We start from the raw sequence: 27,150 nt of genomic DNA on the forward strand, positions 1-27,150 counted from the left end.
TCGTTACCGCCTCTCCTGAACCACTGTTACAACAGAAATTACTCTAGGTGTAAGTGACTTCACTGATATCACTCACCACCACAGTTACAACAGGAATAACCCTAGGTAGAAATAAATCCACTAATGTTCCCTAGACTAGAACCAGTAGTTACTAAATGCTACTACCATAATTTATATATTGTACAACACATTTAGTTTAAAATAGTGACAATTTGCTATACTCAGTAAGCCATTTAATTTAACAGTTCCTCGTTCGTTTCGTTGCTGTTTTTTAGAATTTAATTCCTTTTGCGCCTTGATTTTAGTTATGACCTGACCCATGACTACAAATCAAATACTTCACGCTTACATAATACCTTCGGAAAAATATTTCAAACAACAACAACTACAAAGAACTGCAAATAAAATCAAAACTTCCGAGTACAGGATAAAGTCTATTTTCTTTAAGGTTTGTTGTTTGCAGTATTTTGTTTGTTTAGAATTAAGCACAAAGCTACACAACGGGCTGTCTGTACTCTGCCTACGAAGGGTATCGAGATCCGAATTCTAGCGGTGTGAGTCTGCAGTCATGCCGCTGTGCCATTGTGATCAATACCGGAATAAGCTCGAAAACTGGTTCAACTGAGCATTACACGAGGATAGGTGCTTTTAAATGAGTTAACCTATTCAGTTGCAAGAGCATTCGACTTCTACTAAGTGTTCCAATAGATGTGTTACATATAAATTATATTTTCAATAGGTTATTACGTTTCTTCTAGTAAAATTATGCGATACCTGTATCACAGAAAGAATGGCCGTTGTAATTTTGCATAATGTACCTACAGTGAATCAATTTGGAGCGACCATTCTCAAATACACAAGATTTAACTTTAAAACTTATATACTTGAGAATTATCGCACTAGTGATCCAAACTTTGTCCTGTTCTAAACACTAATCTTCCTTACTGTAAAAGCTATACTTTGTAATAAAATAATACTTACTTAGTAAGTGAACTCAAAACCAGATATTCTACTTGTTTAGCTCACTCTCAGTTTTGGTAACAACAAGAACTACAAGAATAGGAACTAAATAATAAATAAGGTTTTCATTTTTTATGCTAAGCAGGTTTGTAATACAATGTATGACAGAAATAGAAACACTTATAATCTTATTAGTGCTGCTATAAAATACAGAAAACGCTAGCAGAAGTGATGCATTAAAAGCGAAGTAGTTAATAACAATTTCTTGGTAAAAGTAAATGAAAGTGGTTAACAGTCTATCAGCCAAGTTATATCTGCTATATATCAAAAAATGAAAAGGACTTTCGGGAAGGTGTTCGATTCCCATCGGTGGTGTCAGCAGATAGCCAAATGTGGCTTTGCTATAAGAAAACACACACATTTACACTTTAGGACAATACCAAGGCTCTTCAGAGTGACTTAAATACGAAATAAATAATAGTAGTTATATTATTTGTTACTTACTGTACGACGAACTGGATTAAGTTGATGAATTGTAATTTGTCATCACTTTCATTTATTACACAACATACCAGAATTGAGGTAAGTATCTATTAACACTATATTGATTATTTGTATTAGAACCATATATTATTAATTATTATTTCCTTACATTAATCTGGTTATTATTCGAAAGAACTGGCGAATCATCAAATTAGTTTTTCTTATCCCAGAGTGGGTTAAGTAACCACGGCGTCAATGGGAGAGGTCTGAATCAATAATTTTTAATAATAACTTCTGAGTGAAGATTTAGTTATTTAAAAAGAAATATATATATCTTGTTTCGTGAGCTTTGTAGATCCAACATAATAACGATCACGTGGTGTGCTTCTCAAGGGCAGCAGACGAGAACGTGTAATTGGAACACGAATCATTATTTCAGATGGCAACAACATGTCCCGTGTTTTGGACACATCCCCGGTCGACCCCTGCTGAAGGTGTAACAACATCTGGAAGCAGTGTAAACATAAGAATGACTCACAGCAGCAGCACTCAGCCAGAAGCATCACGCCTGACCCTGTGGGAGGTGTAACGTTCGTAGTGAGCAGTAGCACTAGCGTGTCTCATATAACGAACTGCTAAAGTCCGCGTTTCTCACAGATAGTTCCGATATACCATGTGTTGGTGCTCGGGAGAGATAATGTGCGTTAGTAAACAAGTCCAAAACAAGCAACTCTAGTTTCTGTGGTCGAAGGAACATTTCGAAGGTATTGTATACTGTGTGATTTGGCTATATAACAAAATGTTTCACGCGAAGAAGACTAAGTCTCAACTCGGGACGTTGATTGAGGAAAAACCTTTTGTTGATAGCGATAAAAGAAATCCCACTACATCGGAGCAGCGGCGCTGTGGCCTTCAGTTTTCTTCTGCGAGTTCACTTCAACTTCGGTCTGATGAATCGGGTTACGACAGTGACAGCACGAAGAACAGCAGAGAAGAGGTTCCGTTCGAAGGAAAACACGATATATTAAATGAAAACTTCGGAGTTTCTCATCCACTAAAATCAGTTCGTACGGAAAGAGACAATTGCGAGCGTACGACAAGGTCAACAGAAAATAACCTTCAGAAATTTGCCATGTTTTTACAGAAACTGACCAGTTCAGGACAAACTGATCATCTAGCCAAGCCTTTTTTTGGTAGAGGACATAAAAGGACAAAGAGTGCTTGTGAATTGAAGCCAATATTAAAACATGAAGTTCAAAATCTGTTACCTGACAAAGAAGATCAACACTGTGACCGAAGTAAAACCACTGAACGAAAAGAAACCAACAACTTGACATCAGTAATTAGGCCTAACTGTGAAGTCAAAAAAGGAAGTTCCAAATTTCAGCAATTTAAGGCATGGACTTTAGACCGCAAATTTCTTAGAAACAGGCGAAAGAAAACATCTAAGCAGTTTTTTTCTAAAGATAGTGATTCACTAAATGATGTAGATAAAAGAAATAGTTTATTTGTGTCAAATTTATGTGTGGATAAAAGTCACTCAACAGAAGAGTTTTGTGAAAACTGTTCATCGATTCATTCCGAAACTATAGAAAAAGAAAATGTAAATATAAACTGGGTGGAAACCTGTGTTCGTGAAGACGTGAGCGGCGATTTAAATTATGAATTAAAATTAAAAAATGCCAGTCATTTCATTGTATCTTCCTACGATAACAAATGGAGGAAACAACGGCTCGAGGACAATTTTGATTACCGAAGACATTCAAGATTACGTAGTGAATCTAGCAATGACCGTTCTCAGCACAGGTTGTCTCTACAATATGTACAAGATTCCCAAACTTTTTTTGTTGAGTTAAAAAGAAACGATCACAGACAATTAGGAATTTCTGTTGGCCCTTACGAAGTTGATAAACAGTCACCTAAAAGATACATCATAACAAAACTGGAAAAACATGGCATAGGAGAAAGGTTAGTGTAAAACATTTTTGTCACGATAAATGTTAATTATTATTATGATCTCCTACATTATTGTTAAAATAATTTTAAAATGGAAAATTTAATTTGTTACAAAAAATCTTTGGGGTTCATATAACATGAAAATAAGAAATATAGTACATTTAATAAAGCTCTCTTTTATATAAATATAATTATACGTTATTGTAGTCAAAATTTGTATAAATAACTTTTCATAATGTGGAATTTTTCTCATCTTATGCTTACAACTGGGTCTAATTAAAATTATTAGTTGTAAAGTTATGTAATAGAATTATAACTTTTCTCTGATATTCATTCTTTTTCATATATCATAACCAAAAATATTCTTGTTAGGTTTAAAATTCCCTTGCCCTGCTGTTGTTGCAATGCAGATTTTTTATGGACTGTCGTGGAACACCACGTTCATTCTACCAGCATAGCTTATAATAAAGATTGTCGTATTAACAGTATTGATATCTTGTGGAGTTAGCTATTTTAATCAGAGACTGATAAGAGCCCCACTCTCAGTATATATACATAACTTGTACTGAAGATTGTCAAAATAGCGGAAGTCTTGTAACATTATCCATATTTGACTAATGTAAAACACCACCCCAATCCACTAACATAACTTGTAGTAAAGAATGTCATGTCAGCTTCAGTGAGTTATTGTAATTTTCAATACACTTGATTGATATGGAACGTCACAATCCTGTTACATATCTAATAACCATGTTCGTGGTACTGAATTCTCTGCACGTTAGCAACTCCATCAATCCTTGGCTAACGTGGAACTATAAGCTCAATCCACTAACATAACTTGTAAAGAAGTGCCATCTTAGCAGTATTGAATTTTTACAGCGTTATCCGAGCTTGACTAATGTGGAACACCACGCACAATCCACTAACATAACAGAAGATCGTAGTGTCATTGTAACTAAATTCTTCTAATATTAGTTAATCCAGGAAACCTTGACTACTGTGGAACACCACGTACAATCCACTAACATAACAGAAGATCGTAGTGTCATTGTAACTAAATTATTCTAATATCTGTTAATCCAGGAATCCTTGACTACTGTGGAACATCACACTCACAACATTAACTATACTTGTAATGAAGATTGTGATAACGGTACTAAAGTCTTGTAGCTTTTGATACGTTTCACTTACGTGAAATACCACACTCATTCCAATAAGATACTTAAAATAAAGGTTGTTATGTTAGTGAAACTGATTTCTTGTAGTGAGCTACGCATGCCAGCGTAGAAGAAAATGTTTTATTCACTAGCATAGTTTGTAATAAAGATTGTTGTATTAGCGAGAAAAGATTATTGCGCCTTTCGCTACGCTTAACTAATGTTCAATAACATGCACAACCTCTAACCTAAGTTATAATGAAAATTGTTGTGTCAATGGTATCGAATTGTTGGATCGTTTGATACTCCTGACCATTGTGAAACACCACACTCATTCCTACTTATAACGAAGGTTATTGTGTTAACGATATCGAATTATAAAAGTGTTAGCTACGCTTAACTAATGCGAAACATCAACTCTGAATACACTAACACATCTTATAATGAAGAGTTTTGTGTAGACGGTAAAGAATTCTTCTAGTGTTAGCTATTCGTGACTAATGTTAAACATCACACTCAATCCGCTAATATGCTTATAACGAAGGTATTCGTGTTGACGGTACTGAATTATTGTAGCTTAGTCCATACTTGACTAATATGGAACGCTACACTCAATCCACTGACATACTTATAATGAAAACTATAATGCTTGTTTGTTTTATGAATTTCGCGCAAAGCTACATGACGGCTATCTGCGCCAGTCTGTCCCTAATTTAGCATGTGAGACTAGAGGGAATAAAACTAGTCATCACCGCCAACTTTTGGGCTACTCTTTTACTAACGAATAGTGGGATTGACCGATACATTATAACGCCCCCACGGCTGATAGGGCGAGCATGTTTGGTGTGACGGGGATTCGAACCCGCTACTCTCGGATTATGAGTCGAGCGCCTTAACCACCTGGCCACGTCAGACCTGATTATAAATATTGGTGGTTATAGAGTTCATGAAGATTTCCTTACTTTTGTCTGTGTTGAGCACCACGCTCAATTCACTAATCTAATTAATGATGAAGAGAATCATGTTTTCTGTATTCCATTCTTGTATAGTATACGCCACGTTTAGCTAATTTGTCTCAACACGCTTCGTCTTCTAACATACATAGAACGAAGAGTCTTATGTTAATGGTACAGAATTCTTTTAGCGTTAGCACCGCTTTACGAATTTGGATCAACACGCCCAATCCACTAATATAAATTATAATGAACATAGTCATATTAGCGATACTGAATTTTATAACTTTTCGTAATAAACTAACATAATTTGTACTACAGATTATTGTACTAATATGTATGTTGTTTTTGCGCCATTCTAAGGCAAATGAATTTAAAAAAAACGCCAAGAAAAAGGTCAAAATTATTAAAATTAACCTAGAATATTCTAACAGGAAATATAAGCTCAAAATTAATAACAGTTCAAAATCGCTAAAAACACATCGAAAATGAAAATCTTTAAACATCGTTGTTATTTCCCAACTCTCCAAGCCCGCAGTTTTGCCTCCCCATCGGCCCGGCATCGCCTAGCGCGTAAGGCGTGCAACTCGTAATCCGAGGGTCGCGGGTTCGCGCCCGCGTCGCGCTAAATATGCTCGCCCTCCCAGCCGTGGGGGCGTTATAATGGGACGGTCAATCCCACTATTCGTTGGTAAAAAGTAGCCCAAGAGTTGGCGGTGGGTGGTGATGACTAGCTGCCCTCCCTCTAGTCTTACACTGCTAAATTAGGGACGGCTAGCACAGATAGCCCTAGAGTAGCTTTGTGCGAAATTCCAAAAAACAAACAAACAAACCAAAAGAAACAAACAAACAAAACAAAGCCTCCCCATCAGGGACTTGGGATTCCGCGCCACCTGTGATGACTTTGTTTTCTGTCCCTTTAAAACAAATTCAAAACTGTAAAAACATTTCGTTAAAAATTGTTGTAAAATGGAAATCGTCTGCGTCAATTTCTGGAGGTATTTCCAGAAATTTTATAATTCACAATATACAAAAGTTGCTCGAATAAATTATATGTAGTTGAAATTAAGTTGCTATTATCATTCTTATTAGCATAAAAAAGTTTTGAAGAATAAATATTTTCACTAATTTCAAATTATCGTATTTCGTTTTGCCAATTTTAAAATTTAAAACAAAATTTAATTTTTCAATATTTATCATTTTTTTCAATACTAATATATTAATTTCTGATGTTTCATTAATATCTTCAATTTTTGCAATATTTTTCTTGTTTGTGTTTGAATTTCGCCCAAAACTACACGAGAGCTCTCTGCCCTAGGGGTCCCTAATTTTGCAGTGTAAGACTAGAGGGAAGGCAATTAATCATCACCATCCACTGCCAACTTTTGTGATACTCTTTTACCAAGGAATAGTGGGATTGACCGTCAGATTATAACGCTTCCACAACTGAAAGTGAATGTATTACACTTCATAATGACTACGACCGCGTTTCTTTCTTTTATTCAATAACATTCGCATTTTATTGATATCATTTTTTGTACAAAGTTAGAAACGTATATAATTTATTTATCACTTAATATTAAATATTTCTTTTGGTATTGTATCTTTAGAAAATTTTACGTTATTTTATATTATCCATAAAAATTGAAATACTCATTGAAACTATGTTTTGAATCATTATAATATTTAGCCTAATAAGTTCCAGGTCCTGTATCTTTATCGAACTGAACAATTCCATTTTAAAATAATTTTATCTTCTTACTTAATAGATCAGTGGGGCAAACACACCTAAGGCCTTTTTCATTATTTTCTCTACATGTTCATTATTCTACATGGCACTTCCAAATTTTGGATTACTTTTTTCCCATTTCTGTGCAATATTTAGGAACTCCTAACCAATCGGCTCTATCCATTATCTTTTACACACCAAAAATGTCCAACCCATCAACTGCACCAACTACAATTACTTTGCAAACTGCTATTAATATAAGAATAAAAAAATGTAAAATATTCTATTTTGTTTTAATTGCATGTTTAATGTTATAATCCTCTTTTGTCGTCCATCCGTTTAATTTATATTTTGGGTAAAACATTTGGTGATTACGTTTTCTAGAATTATTTATTTGAATTAAGACATCTTGGTTTTGGTATGCAGTTTCCTTTTATATCTATCACTTAAATCAATCCCCCTTAATATAACTTGTTTATTATACATTAAAGATCTATAAATTTATAATATTCTTTGACTTCATTACTTGTTATCTCTACTTCTTTAAGTAACATCTCCAATAAATCAACAATTTGAGTATATAACTTTTTATTTTTGTTTCCTGCTGTTAACTTACCAGCAAGTTTGTTCAATGCATTAGTTAACCCTAAACCACTTATTTCTATAACTTTAGATGTACTTTTCAAGACTTTTAGTTTTTTAGTATATAATTTTATATAACCTACTGTTTTTTCATTTAAATTTCTAACTTCCTCTAATATGTGTTTTTCTCTTTAAGATGATTATTTTATTTCTAGATAATTATTTATTCCCTTCATTCTTTTAAGTTTTGTATTTGTTTTAGTTTTTCAATACTAGTTTTTCAATATTATTCGTCAGCTACACTCAAGGCGTAGGAAGCTATAATTGCGATTAACGTATGTTAATTGGAAAATTACAGAATTTGACCAGAAACGGTATAGATTTCGAACATTACAAACAGTTGAACTTCAGTGAATTACTTTGGACGTTATTATTTCTATGTTGGCATTAAATAATTTTATTATTATATCTTAACTCTTCTCCAGAAATGGCATACAGAATGAGTTTTAATCTATTATAAATAATGGAGGAGTACTTACATAATAAAATATTTCTATATTGGAAAATTTCTAACTTCTTTTCTAATATTAATGTATTCATGAATGATAAGTGTTATATTTTTAATAAGTTATATTGGTTCAAAAGAGTTTTCTTTTTCTCTTTAGAAGCATTATGTCTAGAAGCTGATGTTATTTGAGTAGTGATAAAAAAGCATATCTGCTAGAACAGAATAGTATAAAAGTTATTACAAGTTTCACACATAGAAATGACAACTTTATTTAAGTGTTAAGGTACAATCGAAGAAAAAATTATTTAAAAGAGAAAGGTTTCATACAAATATTAAAATACTTTCCAAGAGAGGAGTATATTAAACATGAAAAATTAAACGGATATAAACGAAAGAAAAACTGAAAGAAAGTGATCTAGTTAGATTGAAGTGAGATAAATTAATTTCTTGAAATGCAGTTACCCATATTTTCTATGGACATTTTACTAAACTTCCCAAGAATGACTAACTAGAAATGATCCTGATATTAACAGAATGGATAAAGAATGTAAGAAATATGATAGTGCTAATAGACACAACTGGTATACATACTTCAGATCAAAAATTAATGGTAAATTTGAATACTATTGAAGACTCATCTTTAAATGAAAGAATTGCTTAAAGGAATTATAAAGCTAATCATTAAAGTTAATTAAGCACACTGACGTTGTTTGTTAGTCCTCAACATTATATCCCAGTTCATATTTTCTCTTTCATTATCTTTAATATTTTTTTTCCTATTAACATTCTAATTATAATATTCTTACTAAGACGTTACTTATATAAATGTTCAAACAAAATGATTTTTCTTTTTTTTTAGTTTATATTCACTATTCTTTGTAGTTGACGTTACTCATTTCTTATGCATTTTTATTTCAGGTAATTTCTTAATACTGATAAATACTGGAGGTGGTTGTAAGCTATCCAAGATCTTTGTTTCTAGGCGGTAGTTAATATCATGAAATCTTCAATACCAACATAATCACGTATTGCATTTCTGTTATCTGACATTCGAATACTTTAGCTACATCATTAGCTTTAAACCAGTGATTATTATTTCCATCTAGAATGAACTAAAGAGACTTATTGTTAACCAATAAAGCATTGTCCTGATTCAATTCCCCTCGGTGGGCTCAGCATATAGCCCGATGTTACTTTGCTATAAGAAAACACACACACGCACGGTTAATCATTTTTGTAGCCGCACTTTATTTTCACACCTCAGGTTTGAATGATGGAATATCATAATTTTTTTTTCAATGAACACAGCTAGATGTTTAAGGCACTGGACTCGTAATTTGATGGTTGAGGGTTCGAATTCCCGTCACACCAAACATGCTCGCCCTTTCAGCCGTGGTGGCGTTATAATGTGACGGTCAATCCCACTATTCGTTGGTAAAGGAGTATCCCAAAAGTTGGCGGTGGGTGGTGATGACTAGCTGCCTTTTCTTTAGTCTTGCACTGCTAAATTAGGGATGACTAGTGCAGATAGCCCTCATGTAGCTTTGCGCGAAGTTCCAAAGCAAACAAACTCAACGAACACCAACAAACCGCACTGAGTACGAAAGTGACACTCAATAGTAGCCAATATTAGCTTTGGATCGCAACCCTATTTCTCAGAACAGACCTATACAAAACCAATTTTATTGTTGTTGTCTTTATAATGGTGATAATTTTCCTCTCTAAAACAGTGTTAATAACTTTCTCATTACTAACATATATTCGGTACAGCTGCAATTGCACTAATTGCATAAGATAACATCACGTGATGCTAATCGTACTTTATTTAGAAGAATTACCAAAGTTATGCTTAAACGTTGCCAATTAATAACAATCATCCACCTGTATGATTCTTTTGAAAACTTGAGTAAGAAATTGTTGATCTGATTTGCTTGACCTAACCAATACATAGGTATCTGCACGTGCTTTCATCCTATATTTTTGCTGCTTCCTTTTAAATCAGCCATCTTTAATCCGAATGGCAAAAGACTAAACACGATCCACTTTTAGTCTTAGTTGAAACTGTTGTAAACATATTAGATCGAAAGCTTATTTGCGCAAAAAGTTTGGTAAAAATTCAGCAGTGTTTGTTGAATGACTCTGTATGTGTGACTTATATTTCGACCAATTTGACACCTAATTAGATTCCAAAAGTGTACCAAATTTGAAAAAAAAAATCTGTGAAAGTTACGTACGTTTTTCTACTAAATAATTGTCCGTACTTTTGGTGCGTAGAAAAAAGGAAAAAATTAATCAAAACTGAAAATTTTATATTTTGTGTATTTCTTAATAGATTGCCTTGAAATTTGGTATGCGATGTAAGGATCCAGTAGAGCATTCCACTGAAAATATGTGATAGTTTGGATTATCACAACCTGAGCAACAGAAAGTGCAAAATTGTTAAACTATTACATCTGTTAAAACACACAGTATTCTGCAGGCTGTTTTGGCCGCACGACTCACTACTGTGTGTCTTGATATTTGTGATAAGGTAATCATACCCAAAAAAAATAAGTGTTGAAAGTAGAATTCACGACCATGATCATTTATCTGGAAAATATAGATGATTTGCACTCGCAAGTTGTAATCTGTTTTTTATAAATCCTTCATTCATATCATGGTTTATTGATAATATGTTTATCAAGGAATTGGGCTGAGAAGTTAAAGAAATTGATCTAATTCCAAATAATGAAGAAAAATATATTACATTTAATTTAAAAATCGGTAACCTGAGATTCAGATTTATAAATTCATATAAGAACATGGCTAGTAGATTAGATAAACCATCTAGTGACCTCACAAAAAGAGAGCAGTTCAAAAATATAAAGTTTTCCGGAAGATAAATTCAATTTTTGTAATAAGGAAAGGATTCTATCCTTATGATTATATTGACTCGTTTTATAAATGTAGTAAGAAACAATTACTATTGAAAGAAACATTTTATGTATTGAATGAATGTGATATATCGGGTGATGATAATATACATTCCCTAAATGTTTGAAAAGAATTGCATATTATAAGGAAAGCGAAATTTTGATATTAGTTGATACTTTTGAACACTTCAGAGATGTATATTTGAAAACATACACATTAGATCCTCCTTGCTATTACACAGTAGCTAGTTCATCTTGTGATAAAGTGTTAAAAATTACTAATGTTGAATTGGAATTCTTGACTGAATATGATATGATCTTAATGCTTGAGAAAGGTATCTCAATGTTGTGACAAAGCAAAACAGATAATAAACACAGATGCTAATAACCTGTATGGATTGGATGAGTCAGCAGTTACCCCATGAGCCAACATTTACCTAATAAAAGTAACTTATGATTTTGAAACATTTTATATCTTTGAAATTGATTTGGGCTATCCAAATAAACTACATGACTATCACTCAGATATGTCTCTTGCACAAGAGAGCAGAAGAGACATCAAATCAATGAAATTAGTGACAATTTTATGGGATAAGGAAAATTGCGAGCTTCGCTATAGAAACCTTAAATAATATTTATCTTTATGTTTTAAACTGAAAAATTCACAGTGTTAAGAGTTCGAACAATCTTCAGAAATATATTGATCTAAAGGCACAAAAGATAACTAAAGACACAAATGCTTTTGAATAAGTTTCCACGAATTCTTAAATAGCTCTATATTTGGAAAGACTATAGAAAACGTTAGAAAGCGAGTTGACATTAAATTATGTTCTCATGCGAACAAAATTTGAAAATGTATAACTGAACTAAACTTGAAGAAGAGAGAGCAAAATTTAGAAAAATGGTATGCGTTATTCATATATATAAAACAAAAATATTATTCAACAAACCAATATAATTTCAAAAACATTGATATATGAATCTCACTAAAGATTCATTTTGCTAACATAACTAACAATGAAAGCTGTTAACAGTACTGAATTCTTGAAGCGTTAACACTAGAAATCTTTACCTAATGTGGAACAACGCTCGATCGTTTACTATAATTTGTAATTAAAATTGTCTTATAAGCTGTGTAAAGTAGACGTAGCTACAATTGACTAATGTGTAACTCTATGCCTAACTGAGTAACATAACTTATAATGAATGTAGTCGTGTTAACAGTACTGAATTACTGCAGTAACAGATACCCTTGAGTACTATGGAACACCACACCCAACACGCTAACATAATTTGTAATTAATGTTATGTAGCTGTATTGATTTCATGTAGTGGTAACCACGCTTGATTATGTGGAACATCACACTTAATGTACAAAAAATAACTTATAAAAATTTTATTGCTAGTGTTGCTGAATTCTAGTAACCTTAGCTACTCCTGATGTGTTACAATAACATAGCTGTGATTGTATCACTTGTTTCGATTCTTCATAACTAGAAGTTATTTATCTCGCATGCTAGTTACAATTTATCAAGATAATCTTGATTTGAAATGTACTGATCTTGTTCATAACACTGAAATAATACTAGTTTTATATTTTATTTCTTGGTTCTGCAAGGTACATTAATTTTGTAAATATGTTTGTTTAGTAGATCACTCTATCTTATGGTTTAGTATTTTTTCTATAATATAAAATGCCCTCAACAGTGATCAAAACGTTTTAAAGTTGTTTATTACATGCTTGTAACTTATATTATATTTATGTTATGTTGTAACTTATGTAGTATCATTTGAAGAGCATAGAAAAACCACACTTGTGATTTTATTGGTTACCTCAGAGCGCATGTTAGCACAGTTTAAACATAACTAAAAATTTCTCACAAATGTTACATTCTAGAGTTACTTGACCATAGAGATCGTCCGATACACCGAATCTCAAAGAAATACACTTACTTAATATCATAGAAAAATTAAGGGTCGTCCTATACATGGGATTGTCTTATATACTGGCAAATACGGTAATGAAGCGTTGCAGAGTTTAAGTGTCCAGTGTGTGGCATGAAACCTGCTTCTGTTACATATTTAAAAAATAATAAAAAATAAGCGTATTCAAAGAATAGATATCACATTTCTATTTCCTTGTTTTCCGTAGAGATTACCAAACATCATCAACTATTAAATTGTTATGACTTTGACTTATTCCCTGTGCTTTACAATTACAATACCCTCATTTCAATTTCGGAGAGATGGTTGGAATGTCAACTGACGTTTCATAGGTTCAAGAATTACAAGGGTCTGAAAGGGCTCTAATTTTGCTCAAAATGGTTCCTTTTATCAATGTATAAACTCACTTATTTTGTAGCTTTCAAAGCCCTCCTATCATATACAATTTATGTTTTGATTCATATCGTACTTTGTGTTTCGTTGGCATAACAAAATACACTCAAAAAGCAATTAAGATAAGTAAGTCTCACTCTTGTTGTTTCATTTCTTTACACCACGTTATACGACGAACTTTATATAATTTCTAATTAAATGTGTAGCTTTATTTTGTATTTAATGCACTCATTAAACGAAGAAGATCCTTGGAGTCTGTATGTGGTTTTATTTGTAGTTTTATCATTTTCACCCTTATTCTTAGATAGAGACATGGGGAGGAGAGTTAGTAGAACGACTATATCAACATTCTAAAAATTCTTAAAGGTCCACCATCTACTGATTTTTAGAAAAACAAAAACACACCGTTAGCTGTAGCCAAATCACGGCTAAAGTGCTTAAAATAAAGTTCAATAGGCAAAGCTGAATTATTCGAATAAATGAGTTAAATGGCTTATTGTTTTGAAGCAACTTGTGGGTGAAAATTTTAGAATGCATTTGGTTCCAGTGTTCATTCTTTGAGTTTTATAAATAACTAACACATTCAGAAGTTAAAGCAGTCCTCGTTAAACATTGTTGTTTAATATTTCAAAACAAAGATATTTTTCAATAGCATTCTTATCTTTAAATGTACGGTGCAAAGTTCCAGCTACAGATCACAAATAACATCTATGGCTGTTTGTGCAATTTCTAATTGCTAAAGCCCTTTGAAACATTTTATCAAGGATATTTGCTAAAATTAAAAAGGCATAAGTAAAAACTTTGAAACATAAATAAATTGTAGTACGCCATTGAAAGAAAACTTTTTTTATTATTTTACAGGGGTACCATAATAATGTGTCAACGGTCTTTACCTTAAACAGTTTTCACTACAAAATCAGTTTCTGCCTAGTGATATTCTTTACCTTTACCAGACTTGAGTGGTAACTTGACCCTCGAGAGGTGTTTGTAGCATTAAATGGTGAAACGCTTGTACTGCTGTATGAGTGTCAACTAACAGTATGACTGACCTTCGACTATAACTGGACCACGTGCACTTCCATGAATGGTGCTGATGATACAATCTTTGGACTTGAGGTTAATGATCTCGGTCATGTGTTCAAAAATGATACCTTGGGACAGACGGCTCTGTCACAAAAACACGATAATAACATGATCACCGACTTAGTTAAATATTTGCAGAGTATAATAACAAACTTTAAATGGAGACATTCTTTTGCATAAATATGTGTCAAAAACACAGATTTTGCTGGAAATTTATATTTAGTTCTAAAAATACTAATTCCATAAATCTTAATGTTCTGTTAAACTTAAGCTCTTACTAATCGTTCATCATATAAATTAAATTAATTCTATCTATTCAAACATTTTCAGTGAAAAACTATTACTACGTCTTGATAGCTGCCTTCACTGGTACATTTGAAATACATAGTTTATCTGATACACTTGATTAAACATTTTAATTCATTTAACAATAGGAACTAAAATAGTTTGGTTTGAATTTCGCGCAAAACTACACGAAGGCTATCTGCGCTAGCCGTCCTTAATTTAGCAGTGTAAGACTAGAAGGAAGGCAGCTAGTCATCACTACCTACCGCCAACTCTTTTGCTACTCTTTTACCAACGAATAGTTGGACTGACCCTGACATTATAACGCTCCCACGGCTGAAAGGGCGAGCATATCTGATGTGACGGGATTCAAACCCGCGACCTTCAGATTACGAGTCGAACGCCTTAACCCACATGGCCATGCCGGGTCGCTAAATTAGTCCAAGTAACAACCAATTAAAGAATTAATACTGGGACTAAAACACTTTTCAAACAAATATATAGTAAATAGGAAACAAACAAGTCAAAGTAACATCCAATCAATTTTACTTCAGTCAAATGATGTGAAATGTATATATAGATGCAACCATCTTTGGTGAGGTTATATAATAGTTTAGTACAGTAATTTTTATTTATATGTATGTGCAGATACTGTTATCACATTGCTTAAAAATCAGGAACAATTAAGTGTGTGTATTAGGAAGAAGAATAAACATTATACGCCACATAAACAAAATCCTATTGAGAATACTTATCACCAAAATGAGTAACAAACACTGAAATAGCAGGTGCAAAAATTTGGCAACAAAAAACACTCATATACATTTATATAGAGAACATTAGCAGAAAGAACATTTAAGGTACAAAAATTTATACATGTGTATTTATCTGCACTAAAAACAAAACACAGATAGGAAACGATATCGGTACTTTTCAAGAAATAAAACGAGATGACAGACAAGAATGTGTTATTTTTCTTTTCACTCAATACACGGTAAAATGATTCTCAGAGATATAGAAAATAGGCCGAAAATTAAAGTTGAAAAATCACTCTGTGCTAAATTGCTAAAAATGAGAGATTGTTGGTGTTTGAATTTCACGCAAAACTACACGAAGGCTATCTGCAGTAGTCGTTCCTAATCTAGCGTAAGACTAGAAGGAAGGTAGTTAGTTATCACCATCCACCGCCAACTCTTGGGCTACTCCTTTACTAACGAATAGTAGGATTGACCGTAACATTATAACGCCCCCACGGCTGAAAGAGCGAACATGTTTGGTGTGACGTGGATTTGAACCCGCGACTCTCAGATTACGGGTCGAGCGCCTTTACCCCCTAAATATGAGAGTTCCTAAAAGAAATTATAAATTTAATTGTTGATGAAAGTGAAAAAAAAGATTAACATTTATAGCAACAAAACAGAATATATGGTAAGATTCAAGAAAAGCAGTATTCCAGAATAAAATATTACAGCTGATGGGAAAAAATAATCAAACAAGTTCACTGTCTCAACTATCTGGGCTCATGAATAACATCAGATAGTGAGCTCATAGAAAGAAGTTAAAAAAGGAGAATAATGCTTAGAAAGCCGTTCAAGTTACGAAAGATTTATTGATAAATAAAAATATATCAATAGAAGTAAGAAAGAAACGTCTTACGGTGTCACTCATAACTACACATGGATGTGAAACATGAGCAATAACAAATAACTGAGTAAGAACCTGGAGTAGCTGAAATCTGGTTCATAAAAAGAATGCTACGAATAGTATGAACTAAGAAGAGAGGTCATGAAGAAGAACCGGTACAAACACTACGTGCAACATCATGAAGAAAATAAAAATGAAACAAGCTAGGTTCGTTGGCCACGTGATGAGGGGAAAAAAAGATGGAGCACATGACAACTGACAAGATAGAAAGAAAGAGAAGCAAAGGGAAACAAAGAATTTTGATGGACACATAACATGGTTAAGAACAATTAGTAATTATACAGAGTTGTTGAAGGAAACCAAGGCACAAGGAGAAATGGAAATTTATTATCGTCAACGATCTCATGACGTCATGATATTGTATAAGAAGGAAAGGCAAATACAGGGATATCTAGTTAGGTTATGTAAGCACTTTAGTACAGTATTTGTTATTGATGTATATGTGTAGATACAGCCATATTTCGTCAAATTAAACAGGCGTTTTAGTACAGTAATTCTGTTGTAGATGTGACCATGTTTTCAGTCAAATTATGTGAATACGTTAGTACAGTAATATTTTTCTTAAAATATACGAGTAGATGCGACCATCTTCGGTCAGGAGATGAAGTTCTTATGATCAATGGACAACAGCTGCATGATATGGAGTTTAAGGAAGTTCTGCGTCTTCTGAATGATCTAACCACAGATGTCTACCACCTGGTGGTGCGAAGGGTTTGTATTGTTTACACTTTTCAAAGCTTATATGATGAGTATACCATAAGTGAATTATGAATTGCTAATGTTATTTTTCGTAAATCAATAAAAATTGATAAATCTAGTAAATCTTATCTGTTGCTGAAATGATAACGTGAAGGATATCTATATCTATATATATATATAGAACGTGTTTTTAATTGTTAATACAATTTCAAGGTTTTAAAAGAACAAAATAATCGTGAATTTGTCTGCGTTCTTTTAGCCTGACCACTGGAAAGCGATTCCATCGGAAAACACGATGTTGTCAGATCCAATAAAAGGAAGTTCGCATGTTGATAAGACCTCAACCTATAATAAGCATAAAGTACATCTACCGTTTAGTGGCAGAAGATCTCATACATTTGTCCAACAAGAAAATAGGGTAAACTCTTTTTAGAAACCGTACAGAACTGATCTATATTTTGAACGATAGGTATCACTTTCTAAAACATATAAAAACTATAATATTTACAATCGTTAAACTGCAGACGTGTAATTTTTGAAACTTCACTCTTTGAAAGATAAATGTCTTCAATGCTGGAAACTGGAGAGAGAAAATAAAACTACCAAAGTTATTGCTAGCTAAGGAAAGAGATGAAACAGATTTATTGACATAAGTTATATCATATCTGATCTATGTATCCAATTCCATCTGCTTAGGTTGCTGAAACCGGTTTATATACACTGCCTAGAAGGCCTAGAGCTTCTCAACTTTCCTTTCACACTGTTGTTTTTGAAAAAGGATCAGGGAAAAAAAGCCTAGGGTTTAGTATTGTTGGAGGAAAGGACTCGCCAAAAGGTGCCATGGGTATCTTCGTGAAGACCATCTTCCCATACGGCCAAGCTGCAAAAACAAACCAACTTAAAGAAGGCGAGTTGCTTTATGTATTGTTTTTATTGTAGAAAATGTGGATTGACGTTTCTTGAAACGAGACCCAAACAAAATCAGAATAACTGTTTTATAATATGTGTATCCAGAAATAAAAATTAATTAATCTCTGGTTGCTATCTTAAATTCATATATTTAATATAAATTTTGAGTATTGGCTGAATAGTTACTGTAGGAATGCCAAGAATGTTGTGTGTGTGGTTAAAAATTTTAAAAATGTTTGATTTCTTAGATATAAATGTTGAATCACAATGGATTTTACTTTGATAAAGATAATATAACATAAGTATTCTCAATGTCTGTTTTAAACAAATCTTGTGCGAATTTGATAATTTTCTGTTTTTAGTACTCTCTTCTATTTGTTCTGTATATTTTGCACTTTTGTTTCTTTGTTCGGTACAAAAGGCTAAATTAAACAGCTGTAATCGCAGAAATTATAATATTTTAAAACTCTTAATGTATTTTATATATTTTCTTAAGTGTTCCATTTCCTTGTAAAACAAGGTACTTTTTCTCAAATTCTGTATAACTTAATATTTGCCGTAAATTTAACTGTAAATTTGCCGTAACATACTATTTTTCTACTCTTACTGGTATAGATAGAGATCGTTTTATATATATATATATAAAAGTTGAATATATATGTAAAATCTCTTTCTTTCTTTGTGAACCTGACGATGACCGAAGAAGGTCGAAACTTTTTTCACTCTTCTACATAAAAATTTTCTCAACCCATGCAAGCCGTTTTTACACATACATTTTTCTCTACAAGTGGGTTTTCTTGTCATCACGGATGTGACAAGTTGTACTGAAGTGGTTGAAAAACCAATCAGTTAGTCGGTATCACATCAGCTTCCTCACTTCATGAGCACTAGCCATCAAAACCGCTTCCTTTCATCGGATTTATAGCTCCCCACCTCCCTGAAAAAGACCATTTACAGACCAACAATATTTAAGTAATTAATTTAAAGAATACTTATTGGAGTGATAAATTAAAAATAATAATAAATCCATGAAACAAAAACTTCATTTGAACTAGCTTATAAAAATTACCTTAAGTTAGAGACAGTTATAGGTATGTTTAATCGGAACTGGTATGTTTGATCCAACCTTCCATCAGCATCTCAACAACTTCGGACCAATAAGACAAGAAAATCTTCATATTTATCGCTGCAACATCATCATGGCATCATCTTCGTTTTGCTTTTCTCTTCTTTAGCTTTGAATCTTGTTTGCAGCTCTTGACGAGCATTTAATTCTGGTTTTTTCCTGGGGCAACACGTCTTGTGACAAGATTTAATCTTTCAAATTACAAGTTAAATAGAAATTCACTCCATTTCATTTTGAAGCCCTTACCAACTAAAGAAAAGCAGGAGTTTCTGGTCAATCCTGGTTATATTTTAGACGCCTTGGTGGTCTGAAATATACTTAACCAAAACAACCATCATGGACTGGAAGAACCGCTTCCCCGTGAGTGTTAGATCATATGAGTTACTGATCAATGGTTACAAAAGCCACGATCTACCACCCAATCACGGCACCTCTTTATAAATTTTCTAGAGTCTCTGCCAAAATGACCTAACTGTAAAAGGCGGAAGGATTCTTAATGTCATCTACCATAGAAAGTATTTCGTAACTATATCCAATATGCCTTTGTAGATCTTTAGTATTTTCGTTATTACCTATTTCACCTTTGTTTTGTTCATCATTAATATGTTGCCCAAACGATCTCTAAAACCATATTTAGTTACATATTTGTACGGTGTTTTTCAGCCTATCGTAAACATGTATACCGAATTAAGCTTGTGTATTTATATTAAACAAATTTTATACGGCGATACGATGTGTTTCAACATGTTTATATTTCTAATTCCATTATTTTTGTCTTATGATTTGCATTACAAATATTACGTTATTTCTATTTTGTACATATACGTATAATTTAAGGACAATGAGAGATCTATTGGTCTTTCTAGGCCATCTTATTAATTAAACTAAACTTTATTTTTCATAAAACACTCGAAGCTAGCCCCGTTCAAATATGTATCAAGCCTTTCCTTAACTCTCTTAAACTAACAGCGTCTGAAACCAAAATATTAAAAAGGCCGATCACACTGTTGCAAAAATAAAGCTGTTTTAGCTGAAGGTGACTCCTACTCTGCCAAAATTTATGTGTTTCGTAGCTCTACCATTTTAACCATTAAATATGAAAAATATGATGCCTTAATACTATTAATACCCCTAACAACCTCAAACATCTCAGTCAAATCCTCTATAAGTTTACGTTTCTCATAATAAAAGAAGTTTAGCAATAGTAACCTATCTGTACTGGTATGATAACACTTCCATCCCAGGTATCATCCTAGTAGTCCTTCTCTGAAGCCTTTCCACCAGCTTAATATCCTTTTTTTCAAAAAGGGGGCCCAAAACTGAACACAATATTCCAAATATTGCTTGATCTTTTTAGACTTGTGTTCAATATTTCTGTAGATGTAACCTGAAATTTTATTTGCCTTGCCAGTAGCAACAACACATTGTTTGGATAGCTTAAGAGATTGATCACTTAGAACACTAAGATCAATTTCTCCCATAAACACTTTAAAAAATATTTCCATCACAATTACACTCAAAATTCAAATTAATTATCCTTTACAGATTACCTTGTATGTATTATAATTCAAAGTCATACAAAATTTCCAAATTAATTTGTATAGCAGTTGTATCCTCTTCACAGCCAGCAAGCACCAAATCTTAATATTTTTATCAAATTTAAATAATTTATTGACCATTCCTTCCTCTTTGTCACTAATGTAAATAAAATACAGCAACTGTACCCCAGGTATCCTGACGTACCCCACCTGTGACATTAATCCAGTTTCAACTGAATTATGTTTATAAAAACTCTCTGCTCACTTCACCACCCAGTTTTCTATCAAATGAGCTAACCTACCTCCATACCTACAGACAGTTTTTAACAAGCATTTTGTGTGATATCAATCAAATGTTCTCTCACGTAAATCCAGATACACAAAATCTGCTCGTGTACCATCATCCACATAAGCAGTGATTTTATAACATAATGTCAAAAGATTAGTAAGGTAATATTTTCCCATAATGAAACCATATTGAATATCCAACAAATTTTTAAACTTTGCTAAATGTATTTCTAAAGCACCTTTTGTCAGGCTTTCAAAAACTTTTCTCGCCAGTGATGTAAGACTAATAGATCTATAATTACTAGGACAATTTTTATTTCACCCTCGAAAATTGGAGTAACATTAGCTTGTAATTATCTGATTGCTGCCCACTGTTCAAGGATTTACCTAAATAGTTAATTTACCTATTCTTATGTAAAAGTTCTATAAGAAACTATTACTAATAAAATACATCATTCAAAATTTAATATATTAACTTATAGTAGCTATTGTTTTTTGTTTTGTTTTTTTTGTTTTGGCATCATTATATTCCATGCAGTTGCATTGTTAAAGTTTAAAGAATAACGTAATTACCTAATAATAAAGACGACTGATAAAACACTTTTTTATTTAGAAGGCTTTAACATTTCGGAATACATTTTTCCACCTTCAGCGAAAGCTGAAAATAGAGCTGCAAAGATATCTGTTAATTAATGTTATAGTATCATTAATCACTAATTCACTTAGATATTGAGTAAAGAGAGAAACATAAGAAGTCCAGAATAAATTATAGAATATATTACAAATGTATCATGGATTACAAGTTATTTTTAACAAACAGTTGAATTTTATATAAGTTTATATAAGTACCAGAAATCAAATATTTGTTAAGAAGAGTTATCACTGTCACACGTAACTTTTAATTCATAGTCATTTGTAATATATTAATTAACCTGTTTCCCCACATTTTGTTTCTTACTTTATCTAATATCTAAGTAAATGGAAAATTAATGATACTACAGCATTAGTTAATAAATATCTTTGTAACTCTATTTTCAAATACCGCTGAAAATTGAATAAGTGTATTCCAAAACATTCTAATCTTATAAATAAAAGCCTTTGGTGTTTTTTCAACCGTCTTTATTTTTATTGTTCGACTTTGTTTTTATAAATAAAGAATTCATTGCATAAGTATTCTTAAATCAAGGTTTGATACGTCACTCAATAAAAGTTATTTACTAAAATTATATTATTCTGCTTATTTATTCTTGAATTTTTATACACTATCACGTTCCTTTGCTAAATTATAATCATGATATAATTAAAATTATTTTATTTTCTTAGGTGATGAAATTTTTATGATTAATGGGCACCCATTACAGGGCCTATCGCATGCAGAGGCAATAGCAGCTTTCAAACGGATTAAACAAGGCTCTGTTGTTTTACGAGTGGGTCGAAGAGCAACAACAAAGAAGCAGTAAGCACTGAGGATTCTACACAATTTTCAGTTCATTCATTACACTATGTGACATAAATTTTGTTCCTTGATTGTGTGTATTATTTTTTAATTGCTTATGTTGTAAAAGTACAGCAAATGGCCATTATTCCCTTCAAACTTTGCTTTTGTGACCTGGATAATGAAATTCAGAAACTAACCTATTTTCTATATAAAAACGGGCAAATTTGCACATTTTCATTTACATGAGGTCTGAATAAAACAATAATTGAACCAAGATTTGCAAGTATTTATACAAAAGTTGTACAAAAATGAACAAAAATGTTTAGAAGTGAGTAGTTTTTCGAGATTTGCGACTGTAGTGTAAATCACTTTCAAGTATCAGCCCCCAAATATAGTCTCGGCATTCGACTTTGTTTGACAAAGATCTCTGATCAAGTCATTGAGGTCTCTTTGGTTGGGGTAGTGTGGGTTTCTCTCACCAACTTCACCACTCAAATTGTAATCTGCATCTTCAACATTTACCTCCTCTTCCGATTAGCTGCTTTTTTCTGAGGATAGCTGCTTTCTCTTTGATGGCTTGGGTACAAGGGAGCTCATACCACTGTGGCACTGGGGCGATGGATGCTGGAAGGTCCAGATACATGATAACAGATACATTCTTTCCAACTCGACGTTTGGAAGGGTCCACCTTGTAGAAGTAGTAATTGCTTGAGTGGTCAGTGGGTTTACGCCAAATTCTTGGAATAGCAAACTTCATGGCCCTCTTTTCTCCTCTATACCATCTTCCAAAAAAGCAAAATAAAATTTTTATTCTGAAGAATAAATTTATTTCATCCACGACTAATATGTAAGAGGTTCGTGCAAAAATTTTGTATGTGATATTTTTTCTATACCATTGAAAATTTAAAAAAATTAAAAGATATTTAAATTTTAAAAGGTCTAAAATTTGTATAATATAAAACCTTCTATTCAAGCAAGCAAAAATTGTCTGTCTTACTTTCTAGACATTTTTTGCAATGCTCGCAAGTAAAATGATATGCCCAGGATTTGTCTTGATCCCCAACAGGCATGCCAAAATATGTCTGTAGACTTCACACATTTTAGCAGTTGCTATCACAGAGTACTTTTTCACTCTTGCCTTGATAAATTGGCTACATATATAGAAAAATGCGTCTGGAGAATGCTTGCAGCTTCTTAATGCCATCTCTGATAAAATCAGATAGGTGTGGGTGTTCATGTAGGCAGTTAAAACTAAACTGAAGTGATGAATGATCAGCCTCTGTATATATATTACTATGAAAAGTTCTAGAAAATTCTAAAAGGTTCTTGAAAATCATCATAAGTTCCACAACATTCTAGAAAAATTTTCTAAGTTCTACAACATTCTAGAAATTTCTTGAAAATTCTTCTAAGTTAGAGAAAATTCTTTATCAGCTACTCAGCACTGAAATTTCCTGAAATGTTTTGGAAATTGGGTATATTTTAAAATTTCATTATCCAGGTCACAAAAGCAAAGTTTGAAGAGAAAAAATAGGTCTTTTCCATTTACTTTAGGCATAAGCAATTAGGAAATAATATTTTCTGCCAAGGAACAAGAAAAAGTAACATTTTGTGACATAGTATTATCAACAAGTTTTAAAATGTTTTAGTAGCAATTACATATTATAATAACTTATTATATCATTGGACGCACCCTTACAGTAACTACTTTGTATTTTTGTAACGTATTATGTCATTGGGCGAATTATTTTAAATTATCTACTAAAAACTGTGTGACGTCAAGTCCACAAAACAATAACAAATTAGTTTTCTACAGACTACGTTCACTTGTAATCCTAACTTTACAAACAAAGTTTTAATAGAAATATTTAAAATAAACTTACTTGCACAACTTCCTTAATAATCGAAAAGTAACAAACATTGTAACTGATTCGTTGTCTGGTTTACGAACTGAATCACAGATTAGTAAATTCACTAATTCTCAATGACTAACACACTAATGAAATAACTAATTATTTTAGACGTACTCAGTTTTATATTTTTATTTTATGCTAGTTTTCTGTGTAGTACACGAAGCTTCCAAATTCTACAAAGATCTCATCTTTCATGAAATTTCTAAAACTTGCCAGTTATTTCTTATGAAAAAATCCGTCTTTCTCTAACTCTGTATTGAAGTACATTATATCAGTATAATAATAAATTGACAAACAACGATTTATAAACATAATGAAGTGTTTTTATCTTGGGTAACATACATGTCCCCAAGAAAACTTCATTATGCTTGTAAATCTTATCCCCTGGTGAGGCAGCAGTAAGTTTAAGACATTACAGCTCTAAAATCTGCAGTTCATTTCCCTACAGCAGACACAATAGACAGCCTAATGTGGCTATGCTCTAAAACAAACACTAACAATAGAGATAACTCTTTGTTTGTTACTTTAATATTAATCTCCCTTTTGTGGACCACAACATTATAATAATCAAAGAGGCTGTAGTCTGTATTTAGGGATGACTTTGGTACTTAATATGCACGATAAAAATTAAAAATGACAAAAATGTAGCTTTAAAGATGACTGACACTAAATTTCATTTTTTTTCTCTACTCAACAAGCGAGAAATGATTGCAAAGATACCAAACCAGAAAGTGACCAATATACCCAATTGTTGATCTTGTGTCTTCTGATTTCAGTCTAAATAAATATACAATTACATTATCACAACAGTTTAAACTTAAATCCACTATACATGTTTCTGACTAAACAATTATAGTCACAGTAACTAGTAGTAATTACAAAATAATCATAATTCTTATGTAAACGTTGTTATCACTAACTTTTAAAGTTAGCTTTTTTACAGAAATCTGGTATATCTTTTAAAAACTTACGGTTAGGATGAAACTGGAAGTGTTATTAGATAACTGTGACATATAGGATACTCAATGCTTTGTACATTATACAACCAATTTTGATTATTACAGACTATAAAGTACTCTCGCTGCGATGTCGGTCGAATTTACCAGCTTCGTAACCATTCTGTACTGGTGCATTTTACATTTTAACATTCAATTTTAATATTAAAAGTCACATAGGGATGATGAATCTATAGCTGTGTCATCTTTATATTCTTGTTTGCATTCTTTTTGGTACTACCATCCCTACATTACATTTACGAAATGTTTTTATTAGATACCAAAATATAGTCCACAATATTTTTACACATCTTTGCTACCCTGTGCACTACTGACTCACAACATTTATTATAATTCATTGATGTTTCTCGTTTAATATTTTTAAATTATATATTTATGTTATTGAAATAATTATGGAAACACGAAAGTTATCACGTACTGAAGCCTTTATCAATAAATAATGGTAGTTTAATAATTATACAAAGCATTACTAAGAAAAATGAACACTTTTTAAGTTGTTTGTACTGTGAGTCCCATTTGTTCAAATAATCTAGCAGTTTGTTTGCCTCTTGTTCGATTTATCCATAAACGTGTTGTTTATTCTGCTGAAGTGTTTCATATATACAGTTTTCTCTGAAACAAAATTAATGATTAAGAACGTTCATTAGAGCGGCTTAGACAATATTAACGGAAAAAATTAAAGGAGAAAAATAAGTAAAATGCAACCAATTTTTCATACTTTAGTTTTGAAGCTCTTGAATAGATTTCGATTATTTTTTTTGTTTCTAAGTCTTTACTTAAGACAAAACGTATTAGGTTGTATACTACTGTTTTATTTCACAAAAGTAGGTAAAATGTCGTGAATTGTTCTTTGTATGAGCAAATACTAATATATTAACAAAATAATGGGAATTTCTTCTCATATTCAATATTTTCTTTTGGTTTCAGCAATCTGGTTTTCAAGTCATGTAGCAACCTCGACAGTATGTAAAGTCGTGTTAATCAAGATGTACAAAACTCGTACAGGAAATGAGAAAGGATTAAATATGGAGCTACTCAAGACACCTTGCAAAGGAAATAGAGAGTAAAAATGTTAGCGGGAAAAAAAAGAATAAACTATATAGAAAGAACAGAAAATATATGTTAGTTATGCAGGCAGACAATATGGATATGCGACTTTTACACTAAATCTACCACAGAAATTATAGTTGTGTCATTGTCTATACAAAAATATATGGAATAAAATTATGTAATTGTTTAAAACAAATATACAGGAGAAATTATAGTTTATAGTTGTGTCATTGTCTAAACAAATCATACTATGTTTACTATATTTAATATGTAGCTCTTAGAAGAACAACTCATCAATTGCCTATATATTTTTTCTGTATGTTTTGTTCTTCTAAAAGCTACATAGTAAATAATGGAATACATAGTGAAGTAAACAAGGAGCAAAAATAGAATAAAAATATCTTTCAGGTCAACTTCAAGATGTAACAGTTACCTAATCTCTTCATTTATTTCAAAATAATGGAGCACTGTTTTATGACACAGTAAACCAGTCTATATAGATATTTGAATACAATGAGTATTTT

General features: G+C 32.1%; 1 protein-coding gene across 1 annotated transcript; it reads left to right on the forward strand.

Annotated features, from left to right (window-relative positions):
• On the forward strand, positions 1 to 26,822 carry LOC143253948 (uncharacterized). Its single transcript, XM_076508587.1, has 6 exons — positions 1 to 3,411; positions 17,228 to 17,360; positions 17,608 to 17,766; positions 18,045 to 18,255; positions 22,533 to 22,665; positions 26,504 to 26,822. The coding sequence occupies exons 1-6, from the start codon at positions 2,243 to 2,245 to the stop codon at positions 26,544 to 26,546; spliced, it is 1,848 nt and encodes a 615-aa protein (XP_076364702.1). The 5' UTR covers positions 1 to 2,242; the 3' UTR covers positions 26,547 to 26,822.
• The last annotated feature ends 328 nt before the right edge of the window (positions 26,823 to 27,150 follow it).

The sequence above is a fragment of the Tachypleus tridentatus genome, chromosome 6 (assembly GCF_004210375.1).
Source record: "Tachypleus tridentatus isolate NWPU-2018 chromosome 6, ASM421037v1, whole genome shotgun sequence".
NCBI classification, from domain to species: Eukaryota; Metazoa; Arthropoda; class Merostomata; order Xiphosura; family Limulidae; genus Tachypleus; species Tachypleus tridentatus.